Source organism: Heptranchias perlo, chromosome 17 (assembly GCF_035084215.1).
Source record: "Heptranchias perlo isolate sHepPer1 chromosome 17, sHepPer1.hap1, whole genome shotgun sequence".
Taxonomy (NCBI): Eukaryota; Metazoa; Chordata; class Chondrichthyes; order Hexanchiformes; family Hexanchidae; genus Heptranchias; species Heptranchias perlo.
This window is the reverse complement of record NC_090341.1, coordinates 6,778,971-6,802,740: the sequence shown is the minus strand read 5'-3', so window position 1 is coordinate 6,802,740 and position 23,770 is coordinate 6,778,971. Positions and strand designations below refer to the sequence as shown.

General features: G+C 43.7%; 1 protein-coding gene across 1 annotated transcript in view; it reads left to right on the top strand.

Moving 5' to 3' along the window:
• The first annotated feature begins 1,716 nt into the window (after positions 1–1,716).
• LOC137334010 (coatomer subunit gamma-1) overlaps positions 1,717–23,770 on the top strand; it is a 67,887-nt gene continuing 45,833 nt past the window's right edge. The window contains exons 1-5 of the mRNA XM_067998411.1: positions 1,717–1,880; positions 8,610–8,662; positions 10,379–10,459; positions 16,340–16,411; positions 19,321–19,400. Of these exons, the coding sequence (XP_067854512.1) occupies positions 1,844–1,880; positions 8,610–8,662; positions 10,379–10,459; positions 16,340–16,411; positions 19,321–19,400 (323 nt within the window). The 5' untranslated portion in view covers positions 1,717–1,843. The remainder of the gene's footprint in view (positions 1,881–8,609; positions 8,663–10,378; positions 10,460–16,339; positions 16,412–19,320; positions 19,401–23,770) is intronic.

Below are 23,770 nucleotides of genomic sequence, written 5' to 3'. Positions count from 1 at the left end.
ACCAACAGCAGTGAGATAATGACAAGTTCCTTGGTCCTTTATCTCTTGAAAGACAATGTTATACACTAGTTTCACGGTTGTCAGATTCCACAGTTAGGTGGAAAGTAAAACAGACATAGGGTGATCATCCTTCTGCCTTTTGGTAATTTTACATGGAATTTTACAGCACAGAAACAGCCTGTTTTGATCATCCAGACCAGTTTTGCATTTGTGTGTGTGTAATTGGAGCGGTTTGATGTATTTGCAATCCAGCCCATCTTGCATACATGTGATCAAACCTTTGCGCACAGATGCAGAGCGTTTCAAAATGCTCCATTCCCATCTAGCTGTTACGCTCAGTGAAAGGTGCTCATCTAAATTAAACAAGCTTCAGTTGTTGAAAAAGACTATTGTCACTATCAAAAACTGGATGGGTGGCAACTCTTTTGTTAATAGTCTGAAAGGTGTAAACGCACAGCAGACCACGTGGGACCTACTGTGCATTTGCTGTTTTTATTTAATATATTTGCAGGTTTTTCTGTGCAAGCTTTTGGTCGCCTGTCCTATTGTCTCTTTCTTTAGCTCGTGTCAATTTTTGTCTGATTATGCTACTGTGAAGCGCCTTGGGATGTTTTACTACATTAAAGGCGCTATATAAATGCAAGTTGTTTTTGTTCTATCTTTTAAATAACCTGCATCAACAACAACAACTTGCATTTATATGGCACCTTTAACATAGTAAAATGTCCCAAGGTGCTTCACAGGGACGTTATCAAACAAAACTTGACACCAAACCACATAAGGAGATATTAGGACAGGTGACCAAAAGCTTGGTCAAAGAGGTAGGTTTTAAGGAGCGTCTTAAAGGAGGAGAGGTTTAGGGAGGGAATTTCAGAGCTCAGGCAGCTGAAGGCACAGCTGTCAATGGCAGAGCGATTAACATTGGGGATGCGCTGGAGGCAAGAATTGGAGGAGCGCAGAGATCTTGCGGGGGGGAGGGGGTTGTAGGGCTGGAGGAGGTTACAGAGATAGGGAGGGGCAAGGCCAGGGAGGGATTTGAAAACAAGGATGAGAATTTTAAAATCGAGGCGTTCCCGGACCGGAAGCCAACGTGGGTCAGCGAGCACAGGGGGTGATGGGTGAACGGGACTTGGTACGAGTTAGGATACGGACAGCAGAGTTTTGGATGAGCTGAAGTTTACGGAGGGTGGAAGATGGGAGGCCGGCCAGGAGAGCACTGGAATAGTCACGTCTAGAGGGAATAAAGGCACGGGTGAGGGTTTCAGCAGCAGATGAGCTGAGGCAGGGGCGGAGGTGGAAGTCGGCGGTCTTGGTGATGGAGAGGATAAATAAGAATGCCATTTTAAAAAAAAGTTTGTTTTTTTAAATCAAATCATGTGAATGAATAGCACTGTAATTGCACCACTGCAGCAGATCCTGAGGCTTTTTTTTTATGAATGGGTGGGGGGGGGGGGGGGTGTAAATGTCCCACCTGTCTACATGTTGCGCGTGCGCACTGAAAACGGCACGGATGTGGGGCGCTGGAACTGCGCATGCTCAGACCGCGAACCGCTCGCCCCTGGGTTGCGCATGCTCAGACGGAGATCTTCTCCCCTTCCACGTTCGACTCCGCCCTCTTCCTCCCCCCCCGCCCCCTCCTCGGGACCAGACGTCGGGCATGCGCAGAGGGAGGGGAATGACGTGTCGATGTGACTGGTTGGCAGGAAGTAAAGGGACTGTAACCGGAAGTGGGAGCTGGAGGGTGAGAGTGGTGAGGAACAGAAAGGGGGAGAGAGTGAGTGTGGAAACAGTTAGGGCTTTGAGCGCCATTAATATCAACAGATATAACCCAGGGGTTGGAAAGATGCTGAAAAAGTTCGACAAAAAGGACGAGGAGTCTGGTAAGTCCCAGTCATGAAGGCGGGTCGGGGGGGGGGCGGCGGCCTCCATTGGTTACTATGGCACCAACAGCCTGTGGGAAAGTTAGTGATGTGGAGCAAGTCACTTTATCTCTTCTTACTGTAAAGTGTCACTCAGAGATCTAGCTCTACTAAATAGCCACGAGGGTTGAAAACTGTTAATGTAGGGTTGAAATATTTTGTTTAAGTATGAATTTAAACAGATCAGATCAGACGCAGATTTGAGCTAATTGGCAAAAGGACGAAAAGGGGGAAGATGAGAATTATTTTTTTTACGCAGCGAGTTGTTATGATCTGGAATGCACTGCCTGAAAGGGCGGTGGAAGCAGATTCGGTAGTAAGTTTCAAAAGCGAATTGAATAAATACTTGAAGGGGGAAAAATTTGCAGGGCTGTGGGGAAAGAGTGAGACTAATTGGATAGCTCTTTTTCAAAGAGCTGGCACAGGCCTGATGGGCCAAATGACCTCCTGCGTTGTATCATTCTATGGTTCTAATTCACTCACTTTTGGTGATATCTGGGTATGGTAACGATACCTTTCGTCAAGTCCAGTTGAAAGGACAGGTATGGAACAGGGCAGGGGCTGGAATCAGGGTTTGAGTTTTTGGTGTTTGCTTTGCTGATTCTGGAAGTTTATTGAAAACCTTAATCTCTGATGATCTCTTCACATCACAAGACATGGGTCAAAAAATTTTACTTTATTAACAAAACTTTTTGGTGTCTGATTTACATTTTGGAAATTTACCAGACTCTCCCGTTCAAACCAAGGCAATCCCAAATGACACCACTTCAAAAATGGAAGCCTGTGATTACTCTTTTAAAATAATCACAGCTCTTGCTGTTTATAATTTATAAATCTCACTTTTTAAAAAAAGATATTTCTTAGGTGCAGGAGATCCTGCACCTGGGCAGATGTTGATATTCTGGAAAATATTAGGAGTTTGAGATTTTGGAGTTAGCCTTCAAATAAGTAGAGAATTGACATATGCCTGGAATAGTTTGAATAGCAGAAGTTTTTCTTTTTGCTGTAGTTTGATTGTTGTATTTCATAATTTAAAACTCTAAGGAGTGACATCCTTATGCTTAATCTCAGTTAATCTGATACGTTATAGGTTTTAATTAAAGAACATTTGATTTTTTTTACATTTTCTCAATTTACTGGAAAATGTATTTAAAAGAGGAAAGTAAAGAAAGACAGACTTGTATTTATACAGCGCCTTTTGTGACCTCAGGATGTCCCAAAATGCTTTAAAGCCAATGAAATACCTTTGAAGTGTAGTCATTCTTGTAGTGTAGGAAACGCTGCAGTGAATTTACGCACAGCAAGATCCCACAAACAGCAATGAAGTAAATGACCAGATCATCTGTTTCAGATGTTGGTTGAGGGATAAATGTTGGCCAGGACACTAGAAGAACTTCCCTGCTCTTCGAATAGTGCAGTGGGATCTTAAACTGAGGTCTGCTCTCAGGCGGATGTTAAACGTCTCATGCGAAAGATGGCACCTCTGGTGCAGCATTTCTTCAGTATTGTACTGGGAGTCTCAGCCTGGATTATGTGCTCAAGTCTCTGGAGTGGGGCTTGATCCCACAGCTTTCTGACTTTGAGGCGAGAATGCTACCACTGAGCCACGGTTGACATTCATAGGTTTTCAAACTAGGATCAAAATGGGAGTCTGTTAGTGTTTGTAGAGAGTCAGAGGTTCCCTGTGAGTGTGTCAATATTTGCACGTTTCAAACCCACTGGTGTGCTGGTCTGGAAGGGATCACCGAGTGGCCCATCTAGCTGGTCTCAAAGTTCAAATAATACCGCCCACTGCTCAATCTTGCTTTCTCTGCTAAATATCTATCCAGTTCCCTCTTGAATAGTCTGACGTTATCGGCTTCTGCTGGATGTGCATGTCATAAGAACATAACAAATAGGAGCAGGAGTAGGCCATACGGCCCCTCGAGCCTGCTCCACCATTCATTAAGATCATGGCTGATCTTTGACCTCAACTACAATTTCCCGCCCAATCCCCATATCCCTTGATTCTCTTAGAGTCCAGAAATCTATTGATCTCAGCCATGAATATACTGAACGACTGAGCATCCACATCCCACTGGGGTAGAGAATTCCAAAGATTCACACTTTCTGAGTGAAGAAATTCCTCCTCATCTCAGTCCTAAATGGCCAACCCCTTATCCTGAGACTATGCCCCCTAGTTCTAGACTCTGTAATCATGGGGAACAGCCTCTCAGCATCTACACTGTCAAGCCCTCTAAGAATTTTATATGTTTCAACGAGATCATCTTTCATTCTTCTAAACTCCAGAGAATATAGGCCCATTCTACTCAATCTATCCTCATGGGACAACCCTCTCATCCCAGGAATCAATCTAGTGAACCTTCGTTGCACCACCTCTAAAGCAAGTATATCCTTCGTTAGGTAATGAGACCAAAACTGTACACAGTGCTCCAGGTGTGGTCTCACCAAAGTTTTGTGCAATTGTAGTAAGACTTCCTTACCCTTGTACTCTCACCCCCTTGCAATAAAGGCCACATACCATTTGCCTTCCTAATTGCTTGCTGTACCTGCATGTTAATTTTCTGTGTTTCGTGTACAAGGACACCCAAATCCCTCTGAACACCAACATTTAATAGTTTCTCAGCATTTAAAAAATCTGTTTTTCTATTCTTCCTTCCAAAGTGAATAACCTCCCATTTCTCCATATTATACTCCATCTACCACCTTCTTGCCCACTCACTTAATCTGTCCATATCCCTTTGCAGACTCTTTGTGTCCTCCTCACAGCTTACTTTCCCACCTAGTTTGTATCTTGGGAAACTTGGATGCATTACACTCGGTCCCTTCATCTAAGCCATTAATATAGATTGTAAATAGCTGAGGCCCAAGCACTGATCATTGCGGCACCCCACTAGTTACAGCCTGCCAACCTGAAAATGACCCGTTTATTCCTACTCTCTGCTTTCTGTCCATTGACCAATCCTCTATGCATGCTAATATATTACCACCCACACCATGAGCCTTTATTTTGCATAACAACCTTTCATGTGGCACCATATGGAATGCCTTTTGAAAATCCAAATATACTACATCCACTGGTTCCCCTTTATCTACCCTGCTAGTTACATCCTCAAAAACACTATCCAGGACAAAGCAGCCCGCTTGCACTGTGGCTGCCGTGTGTATGCACTGCAGCAACTCGCCAAGGCTTCTTCGACAGCACCTCCCAAACTCTCGACCTCTACCGCCTAGAAGGACAAGGGCAGCAGGCACATGGGAACAACACCACCTGCACGTTCCCTTCCAAGTCACACACCATCCCGACTTGGAAATATATCGCCTTTCCTTCATCATAACTGGGTCAAAATCCTGGAACTCCCTAACAGCACCGTGGGAGAATCTTCACCACACGGACTGCAGCGGTTCAAGAAGGCGGCTCACCACCACCTTCTCAAGGGCAATTAGGGATGGGCAATAAATGTTGGCATCGCCAGCGACGTCCACATCCCATGGTTTCATAAAACCATGTTGATTCTGCCTAATCATATGATTTTCTAAGTGCCCTGTTATCACGTCCTTAATAATGGATTCCAGAATTTTCCCGACTACTGATGTCAGGCTAACTGGCCTGAAGATCCATGTTTTCTCTCTCCCTCCTTTCTTGAATAGCGGGGTTACATTTGCTGCCTTCCAATCCACTGAGACCATTCTCGAAACTCGGGAATTTTGAAAGATGAGAACCAATGCATCCACTATCTCTGCAGCCCCCTCTTTTAGAACCCTAGGGTGTAAGCCATCGGATCCGGGGGTTTTGTCAGCTTTTAGTCCCATTAATTTCTCTAGTACTTTTTCTTTACTCATATTTATTTCTTTATGTTCCTCAGTCTCATTAGACCCTTGGTTCCTCGCTAAAATGTAGTAAGCCACATCTAGCCTCCACGTCCCCGTGTTACCCATGTCCCATTATCCGGGCCCAATAAGCCTGTGTTTGTGATGTGATGGAGGCGGAGCACCATCTGGAACTGCAACCCTAAACCCCTCTGCGTCTCTCCATCCCTGTCTCCATTTTTTAAAAAAAAACCTTCTCTTCCACCAAGTTTTCTCTCAATCTCTCTCTTCCTGGCTCGGTATTTTTGTTTCTGCTACTGAAATTGGTTGTGAAGATCCTTGGGATTTTTCTTGTGTTTTTTATACTATGTAAATGCAAATTTGTTCAGATGAAATTGTAGTTAAGTCAAATATTGCAAATTTGCAGTGAAACTCTTGTTACACTCTGTTTTTTAAAAAAAACCTCTTGTTTTGTGGGCAGGGGAGTTTTGACAACCCAATCAGATCAAGTCTGTTTGGCTAATGATATAGGTCGTTGAAATGATAATGTCTGTAAGTTTGTCTCTAGCTTGTAGACGTAGTTCATTTTTGGTGATTGCTTTAAACATTTAGGGATTGTCATGTAATTCCAAAGGGTTTTGGTTTCAGGCCTGACCTACTGAACCAAACACAGCAGGTCAGTCAGCGTCTCTTGGGGCTGCCAGCTCTGGTTGGATATGTTCCTGGAGGTTTCATCACGTGACCTCCCTGCCTCCAACCACCCTACCCCCACACTCCCGCCACCGGTCACCTGACACGTCCATCCTAGCAAAGCACCACCTTCAAACGTCAATTGGAAAGTGAATAGATTCTATTGATTGGATGATTCTTGACTTGCCAGTCAAACAGCCTCTTTTTCCTATTTTTATACCTAATAAACAAAAGTGTTCAAAGAAACTTTTTAAAAAACACAATTTGTTTAATGCTGCTAGGATTTTTCTCTGGTTTTTGCTCGCAGCAGGGTCCTGGAGGCTCCAGGCCAGTCCTGGAGGGTTGGCAACCCTATCATCTGCGGAGCGAATAATTGAATTAACATCTTGGTGGGGACCCTTTTGTGAAACTGGGCTTTCAGGTATCCATTACCTGCAGTATTTTGCATCAGGCCTCCTGACTTATTGATTCTGACTGCAATGGGGTTGTTACCCATATCCCATTATCCGGGCCCTTTTGAGAAAGAACTGGGCACTACTTCAAAAGAACAGGTTGAGTGAGAAAGTGGCATTAGCCAGCTTTATGGGTAGCCATTTTGGGTAAACCATCCCTGTCAATTGCATTGGAATGTAAGCTGCACCCATATATCTAAAGGGTATAAATAAACACAGAGGAAAAGTCAGTTTGGCCCGTTAAGCTCATCTCTCTTTAGTAGTCCACTTGCTCAGCCCGTCCTCTAATGGCATTTTGGACCTCCTTAATCTTTCATTCTACGATCTTACCTGGTAGATTATCCCAAATGTTTATCGCTCTTTGAGTAAGTTTTATTTCGGTCAGTCTTAAATTTACTTTTCACTAATTTGAATTTACATCATTTTTGTATTACGGGCCTGAGTTAGCTTAAAATAATATTTTGGATTCACCTTATCCATGCCATTTAACACTTTACATACCTAGACACAGTCACCCACTTTCTTTTCCTCTGTCTGGACTGTTCAACAAGGATGCTGCCTTTATGCACCACATGCTACCGGGATTCAGAGCCACGTATAAAGTTTAAATACGCACGCTCATTAATTTGCATATATCTCAAGTTGCTGATATTAACAGATCTTGGTGTTCTGATTTGGGATTTATCCAGTAATGAGGCAGCAGACTTTCCATCCAACACCAAGGAACAGATGAGTCGCGCTTTAACTAAAAATTGGGAAGACTTGAGCCATCATTTCTGTCCCACCACAAATTCAGCTCCCTTACCACTGACCCCATCACCTCCCTTGTCCTGTGAAATCTTGGTGTCCTGTTTGACCCTAAGCCGAACTTCAAACCCCACATCCCATTCATCAAGACTGTTTATCTCCACCTCTGCAAAATTGTCTGCCTTCATTCGTACCTCAACCCCCTCTGCTGCTGAAACCCTTACCCATGCATTTGCAACCTCTAGACTTGATTTCTGTATTGTCGTGCTCCCTGGCCTTCCATCCTCCACCCTTCATAAACAACTGATGCAAAATGCTATCCTGTCCTGTACTAAGTCCCGCTCCCACATCATTTCCAACCTCATTGATCTGATTTGGCTCGTAGGTCATCAAAGCCTTAAATCCCTCCACGGCCTTGGCCTGCTCCATCTCTGCAGCCTAATGTACTCAGTGCATCTTTTGTACACCCCCCCTCTATGTGCCTCACTAATTAAGAAATAAATATATATATATATATATATATATATACCTTCTCAAAATTCATCTTTTCAACAACAACAACTACTTGCATTTATATAGCACCTTTAACATAATAAAACATCTCAAAGCGATTCACAGGAGCGATTATCAAAAAAAATCCGACACCGAGCCATAGAAGAAGATATTAGGACAAGTGACCAAAAACTCAAAGAAGTAGGTTTCAAGGAGTGTCTTAAAGGATGAGAAAGAGGTTGAGAGGTTTAGGGAGGAAATTCCAGAGCTGAGGGCCTAGGCAGCTGAAGGCACGACCGCCAATGGTGGGGCGAAGGAAACCTGGCCTCTTGTGCATTCCTGATTTACATCACCTCCTAATCTCTTATCATGCCCTTATCCCTATTGTTTTCACTACCCTGTAAAGTGTCTTGGACGTTTCTTGTATTAAGGCGTTGTTTCATTACTGAGTTTACACTGTTTTGATGGTTTTTATATACCTCCTTTTTTTTCTCCCCAGGTGGGGGCTCAAACCCATTCCAGTACCTGGAGAAGAGTGCTGTCCTGCAGGAGGTGAGCAGTGATCTCCGTACCGTGCTATTTAACAGTTTCCCAGCTGTTATAAATTGGATAGCCAAATGGTGAAGGATAGAATACTAGAACCTGGTCTTCAGTTGCTTCCAAGCCTTTATTCACAGAGATTCCCCCTTACTTACACACCAAACCCTAGATAAACTCTCCTATAAAAAGGATACAAGAGTCCCCAGTTGACACACACCATCTGAATACAATTAACACTAATTGATATAAATCACGATACAATTAACACCAGCCCCCATACAGATCAGCAGGTGGGATGCCACATTGGCCCCATGGAGGGTAAAGATCATCTAGAGTTCCCGCTGCGGATCACGATACAGTGACGCCTGCTGGAAAGTTTGTGTGGGTGAGGACATGGAATCATATCCCAGAACAATTCACTGCCTTCAGGAGAGCGGGGGTGGGAAGTGGAAGGGAAAGGGCTGGAGAGATTGTTGGTTGAATCAACAATTCTTGTGAACATTCACAAGGCGTGTTACGTAGTTGTACTATGGCTGACATCAGAGATCCGGTCCTGCCAACACCGATGGCGTAACTTTGGTACAAAGGTCCTCGGGAGGCATGGTGACATTGGAGATCTGCGGGCCTCAAAGCTGTGGTCAGATCTCCTTTTAACAACTGAACACCTGGAGCTGGTTGCCTTCCCTTTCAGTTATGAGCCTCCCAGTGAAGCTTGATTGGAGTGACAGCAGGATGTAAAATAAGCAGAGGATAGTGGCTCACGGCGGTCAGGGATCTCCATTGAGCACCACTTATGGCCGTACACAAGGGCCCACAGTCTGACTTGATTACAGAGGATGAGCTGGGTGCACGTCCTCCCGAGGACCTAAAGAATCACATTGAATTTACAGCATAGGAACAGGCCATTTGGCCCAACTGTTCTATGCTGGTATTTATGATCCACACGAGCCTCCTCCCACCCCTCTTCATCTAACCCAATCAGCATATCTTTCTATTCCTTTTTCCCTCATGTGTTTATCTAGCTTCCCCTTAAATGTATCTATGCTTTTCGCCTCAACTACTCCTGGTGTAGCGCATTCTAACCACTGTCTGGGTAAAGAAATTTCTTCTGAATTCCTTATTGGATTTATTAGTGACTATCTTATTTTTATGGCCTCTAGCTTTGGACTCCCCAACAAGTGGAAACGCCTACCCTATCAAACCACTTCATAATTTTAAAGACCTCTATCAGGTCACCCCTTAGCCTTCTCTTTTCTAGAGAAAAGAAGGAACAGTAAAGTAACTTAAAGCATGTGTGCGTGCGTGTGCACATATATGCGGTTTGAATTAAATAGCTCCTATAGGGGACCCACAGCATGTTAATGTGAAATGCTGGATTCCTCCATTTACTTATGAATTACTGAAATGATTTACCCTGCTGCTTTTGTCTAGCCTCACCCAGTTGATCTAGAGTCCTTTATGAGACCATAGACAATGCATGTTATAATCAGAACAGCCGGGTGTTGTATTACATTGATTGGAAAAAAAAGATGCAACCTATGTATGCCATGAATGGAATTGAATTTGTGCAGGGAACTGAATTAGATGTTATGATCATCAGATAGTTAATATACTAGAGATTCTATTGCCTTTCTCATCTCTGACTTTTGATGTGCTGTTTCCTATAGTTTTGCTAAGATTGTTCATGATACGACACAAACACTTTTTTTTGCTGTTTTCTCTCCTTAGGCCCGAGTGTTTAATGAAACTCCCATCAATCCTCGGAAATGTGCTCATATTTTGACCAAGATCCTGTATCTGATAAACCAGGTCGGGCTGCTCTTCGTAGCTTTGAGAAATATCCTTGGTATTTTGAACAGTCGAAGAACAAGTTCTTTTGAATGTGTACTTTCAATCCTTTGAGCAACTTGTAACTGATATCAGTCTGAAGGACAAATTCGGGATCAGTGTCGGGAAACTTTCACACCAAGAGTGCTTAAACATTACGGGGTTTGTAACGGAGACAGACCCCTGAAATTACTGAAGAAATCATTAGTTTCTTTGATTTGGGGGGGGAGGGGGAATCTCCAGAGGTACTTTTGTATTTTGAAAAACTGCAGCTGACAGGAAACGCATGTCCTCAGTCACTGACTGCAGTCAGAACTTTAAAGTGCTCAGCTTACCTGGTTCTGACATCAGTAGAAAACTGCATTTATGTGGCTGATAATGAGCTGCCATCAGATTTGCTGTTGTTTGATGGGAGGATGGCGCTGGGCAGGAATGTGAACAGGGAACGGTGGCCGGTAGAGTGGCGTTCTCCCAAACCGGCCCTGCAACTTAAAAATACCTCTGCAGGTTTCTCAGATGGGATTAAAATCACTTGGAATTACATAGAATCTACAGCAAGAGACCATTCGCCCCAACTGGTCTATGCCGGTGTTTATACTCCACACTAACTGCTTCCCACCCTGCCCCACATATCCCTCTGTTCTCCTCTTCCACATGTATGCATCAAGCCTCTCCTTAAAAGCATCAGTGCCACCTGCTTCAACCACTCTGTGTGGCAGCGAGTTCCACATTCTCACCTCTCTCTGTGTAAAGAAATTCCTCCTAAATTCTTTATTTGATCTGTTAGTGTCTATCTTATGCCCCCTTGTTCTGACTCACCCACACAAGTGGAAACACTTCCTCCACTTCCACCCTATTAAACCCCTTCATAATTTAAAAGACCTCAATCAGGTCTCCTTTTAATCTTCTCTTTTCCAGCGGAAAGAGCCGCAGCCTGGCTATTTTCTTCATACCAAACTGTGAGGTCCATTCCCTGTTTTGATCTCTCACTGTATGAAGAATGTCCTAAATTTGCCTATCTCCAGATTGACCTGTGCTGTCTTGTCCAACTACCACAGTTTAACTTGAAGTAAGATTCCAGATTGACCTTTTCTGTGCCATTTACTACCTCCTACACCTCCACGAGGTCCCCTCTTAATCACTTCAAAGGTGAAAACCCAAGTTTTTAATCCAGTCTTTCTCATATCAGTCTTGTGGTTCCTCTCTGTGCTGCCTCCAGGGTCTATATTTCTTCCTTGTATCGCGATGACCAAAACTGGACATTATAATCAAGCTACAGATGACCGGGGCTCTACAGTTTTAGCTTCGACTTGTACTCCACAGATTTGATGATATCGTTCAGTATTCTATTTGATTTACCGATTGCTCCTCTTGTTGATTGTGGTGACTGGACATTTTAACAATGAGTCTACATTATTGTGTTGCATTTAGAGATGTGGAGGGGGGGGGGGGGGGGGGGGGGGGGGTGGGGGGGTGGGGAGGAAAGAATGCAAATGTCCCCCTCCCCTTTAAGGTCTATTATCCTATTTAATTGGCTGCATATAGTGACACCACTATCCCCGGCCAGAATGGAGATACATGGGTAATTCCCATGTTAATCACTGGGAGACCGTGCTGCTGTAAGTGACTAGGATTGATTTTATGCACATAATTTGTATGTAACTATCCTCCACTCACTGCATTTTGCTGGAGAAATAATCAATTTGTATTCTGCAACTATCCTCCACTCTCTGCATTTTGCTGGAGAAATCACCATGCTTTTATCGGGAGACGTTACTGTAGTTTCGGTCATGAGTTCTGTTTACTGTAGTTCATAGAGGCTCTTTTTAAATAGACACTGTTGGCTGTAGTGCGCTGTTTAAATAGACTTGTTTGCTGAGTAAATAGACCTTGTTTGCTGTGAGTCCTATCATAAGACCCCCCCCCCCCATCTCCATCTCATTGGCTGACACAGTGGTGTCAATAGACATTCTGCATTTTAAAAAATTTGTTTCTGATGCAATGCCATCTTGTAGCCATCAGATGGTACTATTGCACCATGAATAGTCTTCACTCATTTTCTGTCCCTTGTACGAGAGCAGGCTAGAGACTGTAGCAAGTGCTGTGTAGGAGGTTTATTCCTAATGCCACACCACTAGCTGCTGGCTGAAAACTGGTACAACGTTACTATTTTGAGCTGCTGAAAATGAAAAGGAGTAGAAGTCTCAAAAGGAGTAAAGTGAAAAAGGAAAAGCTGCAAGTGCTTAGAAATTTGAAATAATAACAGAACATTTTGTATGCACAACAGGTTCGGCAGCATCTGAAACGATAGATAGCTGTTTCAGGTACAGACCCTGTGCCAGAACTCTCGCTGTAAGATGGGTTGAGTATTTATCATGTCGGAGCCTCACTACCAAAGGGGACAATCACCCCCTGTCCAGGTTCAGCTGAAGTCCCAGAGGTGAAAGTTCAGTGTAATAACCCATTGCACCACTCCACATTGAACATCTTTCTTCCTTCTGTTCCCTTTTAATCACCCCTGTGAAAAATGTGCTTTAGTCAAGTAAAAATTGCTGCGGGCAGACATAACAGCACAGACACACTCGTACGTTCCCAATCTTTTGATGCGATGGTTGAGGCAGCTTGCATTGCAGAAAAATACAACTTGCCGATGAGTAATTGTGTTAAGGATTTATCCATAGTGGAGTCTTGAAATATTGTAAGGTATCTGCTCTGTGTTTAAAACTGACTTGGGTCTCCTGCTATCAATTCTGTAATAACCCCCTTCCCCATGTTATTCTTCAGCACATTTAAAAAAAAAAAATCTGTCATTGATTTAATCTGTCTGAACATGCAGCCTCAATGATGTAGCAAATGTCAGGTTTTGATGCTGGGGGCGGGATGTGGTCTGAAGATACCCCAGATTTCATAGTGATTAAGTCAGGCTGGTTTGAAACACAGTGCGGGCACGTGCAGCAATTTGGGGGAACAGAAAATCAGCTAAAGAGACTAAGAAGTGGGACTGAGCCACAAAACCCCTCTGACAGATTGGGGAAGCTTCATTAAAAGACATGACGGTGGATAGGCAATGACTAACATTTAAGGAACGAATGCACGAATTGCAACAGTTATACATTCCTTTCTAGCGCAAAAACACAAAAGGAAAAGCAGCCTAACCATGGCTAACAAAAGAAATTAAGGATAGTATTAGATCCAAAGAGGAGTCATATAAAGTTGCCAGAAAAAGTAGCAAGCCTGAGGATTGAGAGCTGTTTAGAATTCAGCAAGAAAGGACCAAGAGATTGATTAAGAGGGGGGGAAAAAATAGAGTATGAGAGTAAACTTGCAAGGAACATAAAAGTGGATTGTAGAAGCTTCTAACAGGTATGTAAAAAGAAAAAGATTAGTGAAGACAAATGTAGGTCCCTTACAGTCAGAAACGGGAGAATTTATAATGGGGAACAAGGAAATGGCAGAGCAATTAAACAAATACATCGGTTCTCTCTTCACGGAAGAGGACACAAATAACTTCCCAGAAATGCTAGGGAACCAAGTGAGAAGGAGGAATTAAAGGATATTAGTAAAAAAAAATAGTGCTGGAGAAATTAATGGAACTGAAAGCTGATAAATCCCCAGGGCCTGATAATCTGCATCCCAGAGTACTAAAAGAGGTAGCCATGGAAGTAGTGGATGCATTGGTTGTCATCTTCCAAAATTCTATCGATTATGGAACAGTTCCTGCAGATTGGAAGGTGACAAATGTAACCCATTATTTAAAAAAGGAGGGAGAGAGAAAACAGGGAACAACAGACCGGTTAGCCTAACATCAATAGTAGGGAAAATGCTAGAGTCTATTATAAAGGATGTGATAACAGGACACTTGGAAAATATCAACGGGATTAGACAAAGTCAGTATGGATTTATGAAAGGGAAATCGTGTTTGACAAACCTACTGGAGTTTTTTGAGGATGTTACTGGTAGAATAGATAAGGGAGAACCAGTGGACGTGGTTTATTTCAGAAAGCCTTTCATAAAGTCCCACATAAGAGGTTGGTGTGCAAAATGAAAGTAGTGGGATTGGCAGTAATATACTGGCATAGATTGAAAATTGATTAACAGACAGGAAACAGAGAGTAGGAATAAATGGGTCTTTTTCGGGGTGGGAGGCGGTGATTAGTGGGGTACCGCAGGGATCAGTGCTTGGGCCCCAGCTATTCACAATATATATCAATGATTTGGATGAGGGAACTAAATGTAATATTTCCAAGTTTGCTGATGACACAAAACTAGGTGGGATTGTGAGTTGTGAGGAGGATGCAGAGAGGCTTCAAGGTGATTTAGACAAGTTGAGTGAGTGGGCAAATACATGGCAGATGCAGTATAACGTGGATAAATGTGAAGTTATCCACTTCGGAAGGAAAAACAGAAAGGCAGAGTATTATTTAAATGGTGATAGATTGGGGAATGTTGATGTACAAAGGGATCTGGGTGTCCTTGTCCACCAGTCACTGAAAGCAAACATGCAGGTGCAGCAAGCAGTTAGGAAGGCAAATGGTATGTTGGCCTTCATTGCAAGAGGATTTGAGTACAGGAGCAAGGATGTCTTACTGCAGTTATACAGGACCTTGGTGAGACCACACCTGGAGTATTGTGTGCAGTTTTGGTCTCCTTACCTAAGAGAGGATATACTTGCCATAGAGGGAGTGCAACGAAGGTTCACCAGACTGATTCCTGAGATGGCAGGACTGTCGTATGAGGAGAGATTGGGTCGACTCGGCTTGTATTCACTAGAGTTTAGAAGAATGAGAGGTGATCTCATTGAAACATATAAACTTCTGACAGGGCTAGACAGACTAGATGCAGGAAGGATGTTTCCCCTGGCTGGGGGTGTCCAGAACGAGGGGTCACAGTCTCAGGATACGGGGCAGGACATTTAGGACTGAGATGAGGAGAAATTTCTTCACTCAGAGGGTGGTGAACCTGTGGAATTCTCTACCACAGGAGGCTGTGGAGGCCAAGTCACTGAATATATTTAAGAAGGAGCTAGATAGATTTCTAGACACAAAAAGCATCAAGCGGTATGGGGAGAGAGCGGGAATATGGTATTGAGATAGAGGATCAGCCATGATCATATTGAATGGCGGAGCAGGCTTGTAAGGCTGAATGGCCTACTCCTGCTCCTATTTTCTATGTTTCTATGACATATATCAAAATAAATTTCATTACAGCTTTATCGTAGGGGTTGGGACCAGAATGAAGCTTTAATATATTGAAATGAAATCTATGCATCAAGGCCCCACTGTTGTACTGCTGTACGTCCCTGCTATTAGACTAAAGCAAAAATATCTTGGTGCCTTTACTATATTTATATGTACTTTAAGGCAATTGTTAGAAATTCAAAGCACTAAAAGGGACATTTGCTGATCAGAGCAAGTGATGCACTGTACCTGGAGCTGGGCAAGCTCAGGGCGTGTAGGTCCCCTTTGCCACTGATTGAGCTCCCACACAAGATGCTCCTTCCACCTCCCCCTCTTTCCCCCCCCCCCCCCCCCCCCCCCCCCCAATGAGCCAGAGACTACCCATGACTGAGAGCTCCCAACACCCACTACTCTCCTAACCTCCCACAGGGACCAAGCACCCTCAAGCCTGGCATGCAGTGAGTTTCTTGCTTGACCTCGGCCCCATTAGCGAGGAATGCCACCCAACTGTGTAAGACTATCAATGTATATATCAGTAAAATGCCATGTTCTCTTTAACCTATCATGTATTTTGTCTTGCACTGTGACCAGAGAATGTGTAAGTCATGTACATTCACCTAATGGTCTTATTTTTTGCTGATCTGTTAATGGAAAAAGTAACCTAGAGTTTTTATGTTATATATAGGGGGAGCACTTGGGCTCAATGGAGGCTACAGAGGCATTCTTTGCCATGACCAAACTCTTCCAGTCAAATGATGTAAGTGTTAATAACTGGTACAAAATCACTGTGCAACATTAGGTTGTGTGTTTATTTTGTGATTATATTGATACCAATATGCTACAGGGAAAAATAATCACTCTTAAACTAAGTCCTTTATCGTGCCGACGTGTTTCACGTGTGATGCTCTTAATGTGTCAGCCGTGGCACAGTGGTCACACTCTCGCCTCTGAGTCAGAACGTTGTTGCTTCAAGCCCCACTCCAGGGACTTGAGCACATAATCTAGGCTGACACTTCAATTCAGCACTGAGGGAGTGTTGCACTGTCGGAGGTGCCATCTTTCGATGAGACGTTAAACTGAGGCCCCGTTTGCCCCCTCAGGTGGACGTAAAAGATCCCACGGCACTATTTCTAAGACAAGCAGGGAAGTTCTCCCTGGTGTCATGACCAATATTTATCCCTTAACCAACATCACTAAAGCAGATTATCTGGTCATTATCACATTGCTGTTTGTGGGACCTTGCTGTGCGCAAATTGGCTATTGTGTTTCCTACATTACAACGGTGACTACACTTCAGAAAATCACTTCATTGGCTGTAAAGCACTTTGGGATGTCCTGAGGTGGTGAAAGGCACTATATAAAAGCAATTCTTCCTTTATTTAATTCATCACCTCAAGTTGATCCCACCACCAATGATAGATTTGCAACAACCAGTACTTCACCCCAAGTTCAAAATGCACTTCCCAGATACAACCCAAGGCACAGGCAAAATCTAGCATTGCGGTGTTGTGTTTCTCACACTTCAATTGGACATCGTACGAAAGTTCCAGATACCCACCCTTACTTTTTACTGAAATCACAGTGACAATACTGGTCGTTCACAAATTGAGCTTTAAATCTTCATAACGTCCTCTAATGGAACCCAAAAGTCAATTTAATGTATTGTTTGGAGAGAGTAGTCCTCCTGTTTAATGTGATTAGATAGGATGAGAAGCAACCGTGTGACCAAAGTGATACCACTGGAAACCCACTAAATTGTCCATGTTTCATAGCAAATCATAGGTATATAGGATCAAATGTATTGCCTCCTCCAGCCTTACAACCCTCCGAGATCTAAGCGTTCCTCCAATTCTTGCCTCTTGCGCATCCCTGATTTTAATCGCTCCACCATTGGCGGCCGTGTCTTCAGCTGCCTAGGCCCTAAGCTCTGGAATTCCCTCCCTTAACCTCTCCGCCTCTCTACCTCGCTCTCCTCCTTTAAGACGCTTTTTAAAACCAACCTCTTTGCCCGAGCTTTTGGTCATATTCAATGACCCTGCCTCCTCTGCTCTCCCTTCCCCAGAGAGCAGTGGAGGCAGGGTCATTGAATATTTTTAAGGCTAAGTTAGATAGATTCCTGATTAACAAGGGAGTCAAAGGTTATAGTAGGTAGACAGGAAAGTAGGGTTGAGGTCAAAATCAGATCAGCCATGATCTTCTCTAATGGCAGAGTAGGCTCGAGGGGCCAAATGGCCTACTCCTGCTCTTAACTCGTATGTTCATATGCGTGTTCATCTGTCCTAATACCTCCTTATGAGGCTCGGTGTGAAATTTTGTTTGATAACGCTCCTTTGAAGCGCCTTGGGATGTTTTACTACATTAAAGGCGCTAAATAAATGCAAGTTGTTCTTCTGACATCCTGTGGGTTTTGGATTAGAAAGGGAGTCTCGCCAAGAACGTCCCTTTTTTTTAAAAACAAATGATGCCGAAGAATTATAACTATCATCATGTTTTTAACTTTGTATATTGCAGTTATGATTCTTTCAGTGTTTTCTGTGCAATCACTGAATGGTGATGACTTTGCCTGGGTGGAAATGGGAGTAGGGCGGGTAGGTTAGAGAGAAGGTAATGCAGGTCCAGGACCAGTCACTAAAGGGATAAATCCCCTCCCCTTCTCCTTTCACCCTCAGTAATTTGAGACCATGACATGTAGTAAGTGTAACAGGCTTGGGAGGAACAGGTGACTTTGGACCTATGGTTTCCAAAGCTCTTCACCACTGGGGGTTTTCCTCGTCTCATGTCTGGGTTTGTTGTAGACTCATTGATAGAGATTGATTGCTGTGATTAGTCAACAACTCCATTATTGTATCACGCGACTACCAGGACAGTAGGAAGCGAACTGGATAGACCTTGGTCTTTTTTCGTCTAGCAATTTGTATTGGTCACTCCATGCATGGAAGTGCCTGGCCTTCACCCTGTCTTTCCCTCAGTGGCAGTCATCTGACAGGGCCAAGGCACCAGCTCACAAGCAATAGAAAGTTTTCAGGTAATTGTGGTTCTGAAACCCCAGCTTCTGTGAGATGGATGGGCTGCACTTGTTTTTAAAAAAAATCTTCCAGTTAAAAGGCTGGCTTGGATACTTTGTAGGTCCCTCCTGAGCGGACAGGTGGCTGCAATTGGGTCAAAGGTGAAGGGTTTCATGGTAATTGTCCTTGAGAGGCACCCTGTTGAGGATCTTGGCACAACCACCATCATTTGATGCCACCATATAGCACTGGGACCTTGATACGGTTCATTTCAGATCTGGGTGTGGAGAGAGGATGGAAACCTGTAGGCTTACGGTTGTTAGAGATGAACAGGGTGATAAGTGCCTTATTCTGGATTGTGTCGCAGCTAACACCCTTGACTGATCATTTATCTCATTGTGAGATCTTGCTACGAGCAAAATTACTGCGGTGTTTGGCTATATAATAGTCACTGCATTGCAAAGTAATTTATTGTACGTGAATTGCTTTCTAAGAAACATAGGTTGCTATATAAATGCAAGCCTTTTTTCTAGATCATATTTTCAAAATCAGTTCAATGAAAAAGCCCAACTGCTGAGTAATTTTCATGTACAAATTGTCTAGTGATTATTGCTGAAACTTGTAGGCACAAAATGTCAATGAATTGTCTTTTTTTGTTCAGCCTACTCTACGAAGGATGTGCTACCTGACAATCAAAGAGATGGCTACCATTGCTGAGGATGTCATCATCGTTACCAGCAGGTTAGTGGTATAGAGAGTTTACTAGCAGCTGGTAATAAAGTTTTGCCGTTTTAGTGAGGCTCGACAGGGCTCCCGAACTACATGCACAGCACCTGAGATGAGAAAAGGCAGATTGACGTTTCAGGATAATTGGCAAAAGCACCAGAGGGGGGTGAGGGAGACGAGGAGAATTTTTTTAGCACAGAGTTGTTATGATGTGGAATTCCCTGCCTGAAAAGGCAGCGGAAGCAGATTCAATAGTGACTTTCAAAAGAGAATTGGGTATATGCTTGAAAAGGAAACATTTGCAGGGCTATGGAGAAAGAGCGGAGGAGTGGGACTAATTGGACAGCTCTTTCAAAGAGCCGGCACAGGCACGCTGGGCCGAATGGCTGTCTCCTGTGCTGTAATATTCTATGAGGAGTGGACCCTCTCAGTAATGGAAACTGAAAATAAGTGAGCACCATTTGTAGGATTGAACAAAATGAAGTGGGGGGGAATGGGGAGGAGAGAGGAACAACCAGTAATTGTACATTGTGAGAGCAGTGGTTCAAGAGCAAGGCCCACCACCACCTTTTCAGGGCACCCACGATGGGCAATAAATGCCGGCCTTGCCAGTGACGCCCACATCCCGAGAATGAATTTTTAAAATAAAATTCAGGTATACTGATTCCTCTTGCGAAGATCGTCCATGAAAGCTTTTTAACTTTTTCAAAGTTTAAAAATAAAGTTTTGGATGTTACCAACAGATCGCCTGAAACCCCTTTGGTGTCAGTGGAGTGTTTGGACTCCCGGTTCCTGAAGTGTGGGCCTCGCTCAGCCGGTGGCAGCCTCGATGTGACCCGCTTAGCAGCAGATCTAATTCAGCGAATCTAGCAGGTTTAGATTGGGGTCGGCGCCGGCTGATCAAGACCTGTGCTTTGGGAACCGGTGGCACAAGCACTTCGCTGACGCTGATATAAAAGGGCACGGCAAAGGCTTTTGGGAGCAAAAACGGCTCCTTAACTAATGTCTTCGTTATAGGTCAAGTGCCAGTTTGACACTGGTTCCAACACCTAAAAACTGATCTGGTCATTATCACATTGCTGTTTGTGGGAGCTTGCTGTGTGCAAATTGGCTCCCCCATTTCCTACATTACAACACTGACTACACTTAAAAAGCACTTCATTGCCTCGAAAGCGCTTTGGGACGTCCTGGGGTCGTGAAAGGCGCTATATAAATGCAAGTTCTTTTATTTTTCTTTACATCATTGGGAGCCAGTAATGCTGACAGCGTGCTGCCCATCCTGCCTCAATCTCTGATTAATACATGCAGAGAATTCCACACGTATACTCTTGTAGTTCTCTGAACAGCGTCTAAATCCGGGTGAAAGCTGGAAATGTGCGGCATGCGAGAGAACATCCCCGTTTTCCTCATTAGAACTGGGTCCCCACCTGACACGTCACTTTTTTTTTTCTTTTTCAAAAGCTGAGAGGCCTGTGTGCATTTGTGGATTTTTTTTAATGCAAGCTGATGAAGTTGTCATTAAAAGGGTCACTGCCATTCGTGTGAACTTTCTGATTAAAGCTCCTCAGGGGTGACCTCTCATCTGAAAGAAAGAGCAAGCTTACATTTTTATGGCGCCTTTATTGCGTCGTCAGGACATCTCAAAGCACCTCACAACGATGACCTTTTTTGAAGGGCAGTCGCCGTTGTAATGCAGGCTGACGCGACAAGAAATTGTGCACTTTTTTAAAAAAAAAAGCAAAATGCTGCGGATGCTTGGAAAGCTGAAATAAAAACAAAGTGCTGGAAGACAAGCCCAGGAGGTCAGGCAGCATCTGTGGAGAGAGACACAGAGTTTCAGGCCGAGTTCTGATGAAAGGTCATCGCCCTGAAACGTTAACTCTGTTTCCCTCCCTCCGCAGATGCTGCCTGACCTGCTGACCGTTTTCCAGCGTTTTTCTGTTTTTATAACAAATTGTGCACAGCAGGATCTAACAAATTGCTTAAGAGATGGATGACTGGCTAGCCCGTTTTTGGCCGGTATTGGCCGAGGGTGAATATTGGGCAGGACATCAGGAAAGCTCACTGCTCTTCTACGAATAATGCTATGGGATCTATTTACATCCACCTAGCAAGTAGGCAAGGCCTCAGTTTAATGGCTCATTAGACAGACAGCACCGCTAACTTCGCAGCACTCTCAGCGCTGCACAGAAATGTCAGCCTAGATTACGTGTTCACGTTCTGGAGTGGGGTTTAGACCCAAGCTTGCCTTGAGGACAAGAGTGATACCCATTGAGCCAAGCTGACACAGACCACATCTCAACATCTCATAGAAAAACATGTGCTGAGGTCTGGTTTGACTCCTTCCTCTCCTGTTGGGGTACAGTTCCGTCAGTGGGGTAGCATTGGTATATTTTAAAATCTGGTGCCCCTGATCAATTAACCTTTTCCATGTAAGGATCTGGGGTGACCCAGTGGGGAAAGGCACTGCCTGGTGTTCTATTGGGCACTGCAGGCCTGAGGTCCCTGGTTCTATCCCTAGCTTGTATTGAGTTAGCCAGTCTAACCCAGGGTGGCTATACCCTATGGGCTAAGAAAAACAAAAGATCAGTCACAGTTCCTGCATTTCATTGACCCCCACTGAAAGTAGGGCAGATATAGAGTGAGGACAGGATTGGGCTTAAATGTGATGCGCTCTAGAGTTGAATAGAGTCTGCCAGTATTCACTGTCTATGCAGCATGAAGATTGGACACTTGGATGAGTAAAGGCCTCCTTTTGCTCTGCCATATTAGAGCATCTACTTATGACAGTTTTATATTACAACCTGTAACAGCTGCCAGAGCGACAGCTTTAAGATATAGGATTTCACTCAGTAAAATACAGGCATGGGAGGAATACCAAAATGTAGCATCTGCAATAAAAGGTTTTACATACATGGTGATTTTATTCCAATGCCTTGTAAATTCTATTATATTGTGGTTTATGGGAAATAAATCACACCAGAAGTGCTATTTACCGACTGCAGATAGTAGACTCTTCACAAGCAGGGGGTGTTAATAACATACACTCTCCATCACAGCGCATACTGTTTCCACAGCAACACTCCTCTTGCATCTTTTTTTACTTTATATATCTCCTGGCCCAATTATTTCAGAATGCATAAAGACAGTTCTTGGACACGCTTTGGTGAGAGTACCCTTTCTTAATTTCCTTCCACTTGTTAGTTGAATGACCAGCGAACGTGTTTTTGATCGTGTTGGTGGAGGAGGCGTGATGGCCAGGACACTGGGAGAACTCTTTGCTCTTCGAAAAAAAAAGTCCATTTTCTGAATGGGTAGATGGGACTTTGCCTTAAAGTCTAATCCGAAAGATTATCATGGAATGATACACCACAGAAGGAGGCCATTCGGCCCATTGTGCCTGTGCTGGCTCTTTGGAAAGCTATCCAATTAGTCCCATAGCCCTGCAAATTTTTCCGCTTCAAGTATTTATCCAATTTTCTTTTGAAAGTTGCTATTGAATCTACTTCCACCACTCTTTCAAGCAGATGATAACCACTCGCTACATAAAAATATTTTTCCTCATGCCGCCTCTGTTTCTTTTGCCAATCACCGTAAATCTGTGTCCTCTGGTTACTGACCCTTCTGCCACTGGAAATAGTTTCTCCTTATTTAGTCTATCAAAACCCTTCATAATTTTGAACACTTCTATCAAATCTCCTCTTAACCTTCTCTGCTCTAAGGAGAATAACTCCAGTTTCTCCAGTCTCCACATAACTGAAGTCCTTCATTCCTGGAACCATTCCAGTAAATCTTTTCTGCACCCTCTCCAAGGCCTTGACATCTTTCCTAAAGTGTGGTGCCCAGAATTGGACACAATATTCCAGCTGAGAATTAACCAGTGTTTTATAAAGATTTGGCATAACAATTGTAGATTATAAATTGTAGGAGGAGAGGAGTGAGCTAGAGTAGGAGACAGTGCATTGAGTCTTGGGTGTCAGCGCTCTCGCCCCCAAGTCAGAATGTTGTGGGTTCAAGCCCCACTCCAGAGACTTGAGCACATAATCTCGGCTGACACTCCAGTGTAGTACTGAGGGAGTGCTGCACTGTCAGGTGTGCCGTCTTTCGGATGAGACGTTAAACCGAGCCCCGTTTGCCATCTTAGGTGAATGTAGAAGATTCCGTGGCACTATTTCAAAGAAGAATAGGGGCGTTCTCCCCAGTGTCCTGGCCAATATTTATCCCTCAACCAACATCACTAAAACAGATTATCTGGTCATTATCTCATTGTGGGACCTTGCTCTGTGCATATTGACTGCCACATTTCCTACATTACAACATTGACCACACTTGAAAAGTAATTCATTGACTGCAAAGCATTTTGGGATGTCCTGAGGTTGTGAAAG